We start from the raw sequence: 1888 nt of genomic DNA on the forward strand, positions 1-1888 counted from the left end.
ATGCCAGTCATACCAACGCCATATATAGCTCTTTGTCCGCAAGTTGAGTCCCCATAAACATAGCCAACGGCAGCTTGCTGCACTTCAGAATAATTAAGTCGTGCATCTTCTAGAGCTTTAGAAATGGCTTCTTTCGCCATATCTGGGTAGCAGATATCGGCACGGCGGCCGGGCTTTTCGAACTATCGGAGAAAGAATATAAGTGTATACAGTATACATATATACATACATACAGACAACATGAGTCCAGTATGACATAGGTGGATCTACCAGCCTTGTAAACAAGTCTCCTACTTAATAAATCTCTTATATATACATATGTATATACAAATATGTACGTACAAATATTAATATGTATGTACATATCTTTACTTGTGGTACTTTATGACGCAGCACTTTGCAGTGCAGTACAAAGTTCATCATAACAACGACCGCATTTCTGTTGCAACCATTAGTTGCCATTGAACCAACCCACCTTGGTCATTCCTACACCAACCACATAAACTTTAGTTTTCGCCATTTCTGATTAGACTTCTTTATTTTTTATCCGCAAATAATTTACATAAAAATCGCTCCTCAGCCGTTTTCTTACACTTTATTCAACAAACAACATACGGGTAGTTACAAAAAAACCTTCCAATAATTAACCGATTGCGATGGAATACAAATGCATGAACTATGATCAGAGACATGAAAACTGATAAAAAAGCAATCCAATTGGAAAATGATTTTAGGTCCAGTGCAATCCAGTGGTAGTCAAAATTTCAGTTGCGAATACTGCGGCAACGCGAACCGAACGACAAGATGATGGCAGAATGCATGATGCCATAATCAATGTTGGCACTTTAGCATTTTTACCAAAATTGGTAGAACAAATTTGTGTTGGTAAAGAGGTAAATTTTATCTCATTTTGGTAGATTTTTGATGAACTTTCCGTTCCCGATTTATTTTTCGTAGTTATCTTTAAATATAGTATAAATTTCTTTGCATAATTTTTATATAATTACATACGTATAAATGTATATCCATATAAGGCGAACATATCGCGCGCCATTAAAAACTAATTTTACTGGAATCCCGAGGAGCTTTTGGCTGCAATTTAGTTTGGCATCCCAGGAGTTCCGCATTAAGGTAGCTATGGAACGATAGAGGGAGTTCTCCTGATTGCAAATATATATACTTTTAGCCGCAGCAGGCTTCTAGTTTTTAAGTTATTTGTTGTTAAAGTTTGTAAATTGAACTAACCTCTCGGCGCTATTTCACACAATAAACACTTTGTATTCCCTGTGCGCTCATAGGAAATGGACCGGCTACATCCATGGCAATGCGCTCGAATGGTGCACCTGAGTTATACTGCTTCATCTGGCCATGACTTCTGGATTTCGGCCCTTTAGCTGCAATACACTCTGCGCAGTTAGCAATCCACTCTGCGACCGATTGCCGACAACCAACCCAATAGAACCTCTGCTTAATCTTCTCCAGGGTCTTCGTGATTCCCAGGTGCTCTCCACTAGGACCATTGTGGAATTCCTTGAGTATATCTGGAATTCTTACCCTTGGTACTACTATTAGGTTGCGCGAGCACTGGCCATCTTCACTTTCCCATACCCTCTAGATCTGGATCTTCCTGCTGACACTTTCGTAGCTGTTCTTCCTTCCACTCTTCCGCTGGTGTTATTGTCGTTAGACGGCCCTCAGCTTTTGAGCAGTGTTTACATTCCAGGCTACGTGGTCGACGGGACATGGCATCAGCATTTCCGTGGACACTTCCCTTGCGGTGCTCAATAGCGATTTGCAGTGTCTCAATCCACCTGGCTAGCTGTCATTCTGGATTCTTAAACTGTAGTAGCCACTTCAGCGCTGCATGGTCCGTTCGAACTCGGAAACG

General features: G+C 40.8%; 1 protein-coding gene across 2 annotated transcripts in view; it reads right to left on the reverse strand.

Annotated features, from left to right (window-relative positions):
• Positions 1–815, reverse strand: part of LOC118752784 (non-specific lipid-transfer protein) — a 5337-nt gene extending 4522 nt beyond the window's left edge. The window contains exons 1-2 of one of the 2 annotated variants that reach the window (XM_036487653.1): positions 476–815; positions 14–182 (exon numbers count right to left, since the gene is read on the reverse strand). In XM_036487653.1, coding sequence (XP_036343546.1) covers positions 14–182; positions 476–520 — 214 coding nt within the window. In that variant the 5' untranslated portion in view covers positions 521–815. Of the gene's footprint in view, positions 1–13; positions 183–233; positions 258–475 lie in introns of those variants that run through there. The other variant, XM_036487657.1, reaches the window with a different exon arrangement.
• Positions 816–1888: the final 1073 nt, after the last annotated feature.

The sequence above is a fragment of the Rhagoletis pomonella genome, unplaced genomic scaffold, assembly GCF_013731165.1.
Source record: "Rhagoletis pomonella isolate Grant_MI unplaced genomic scaffold, Rhpom_1.0 Rhpom_scaffold_01838, whole genome shotgun sequence".
Taxonomy (NCBI): domain Eukaryota; kingdom Metazoa; phylum Arthropoda; class Insecta; order Diptera; family Tephritidae; genus Rhagoletis; species Rhagoletis pomonella.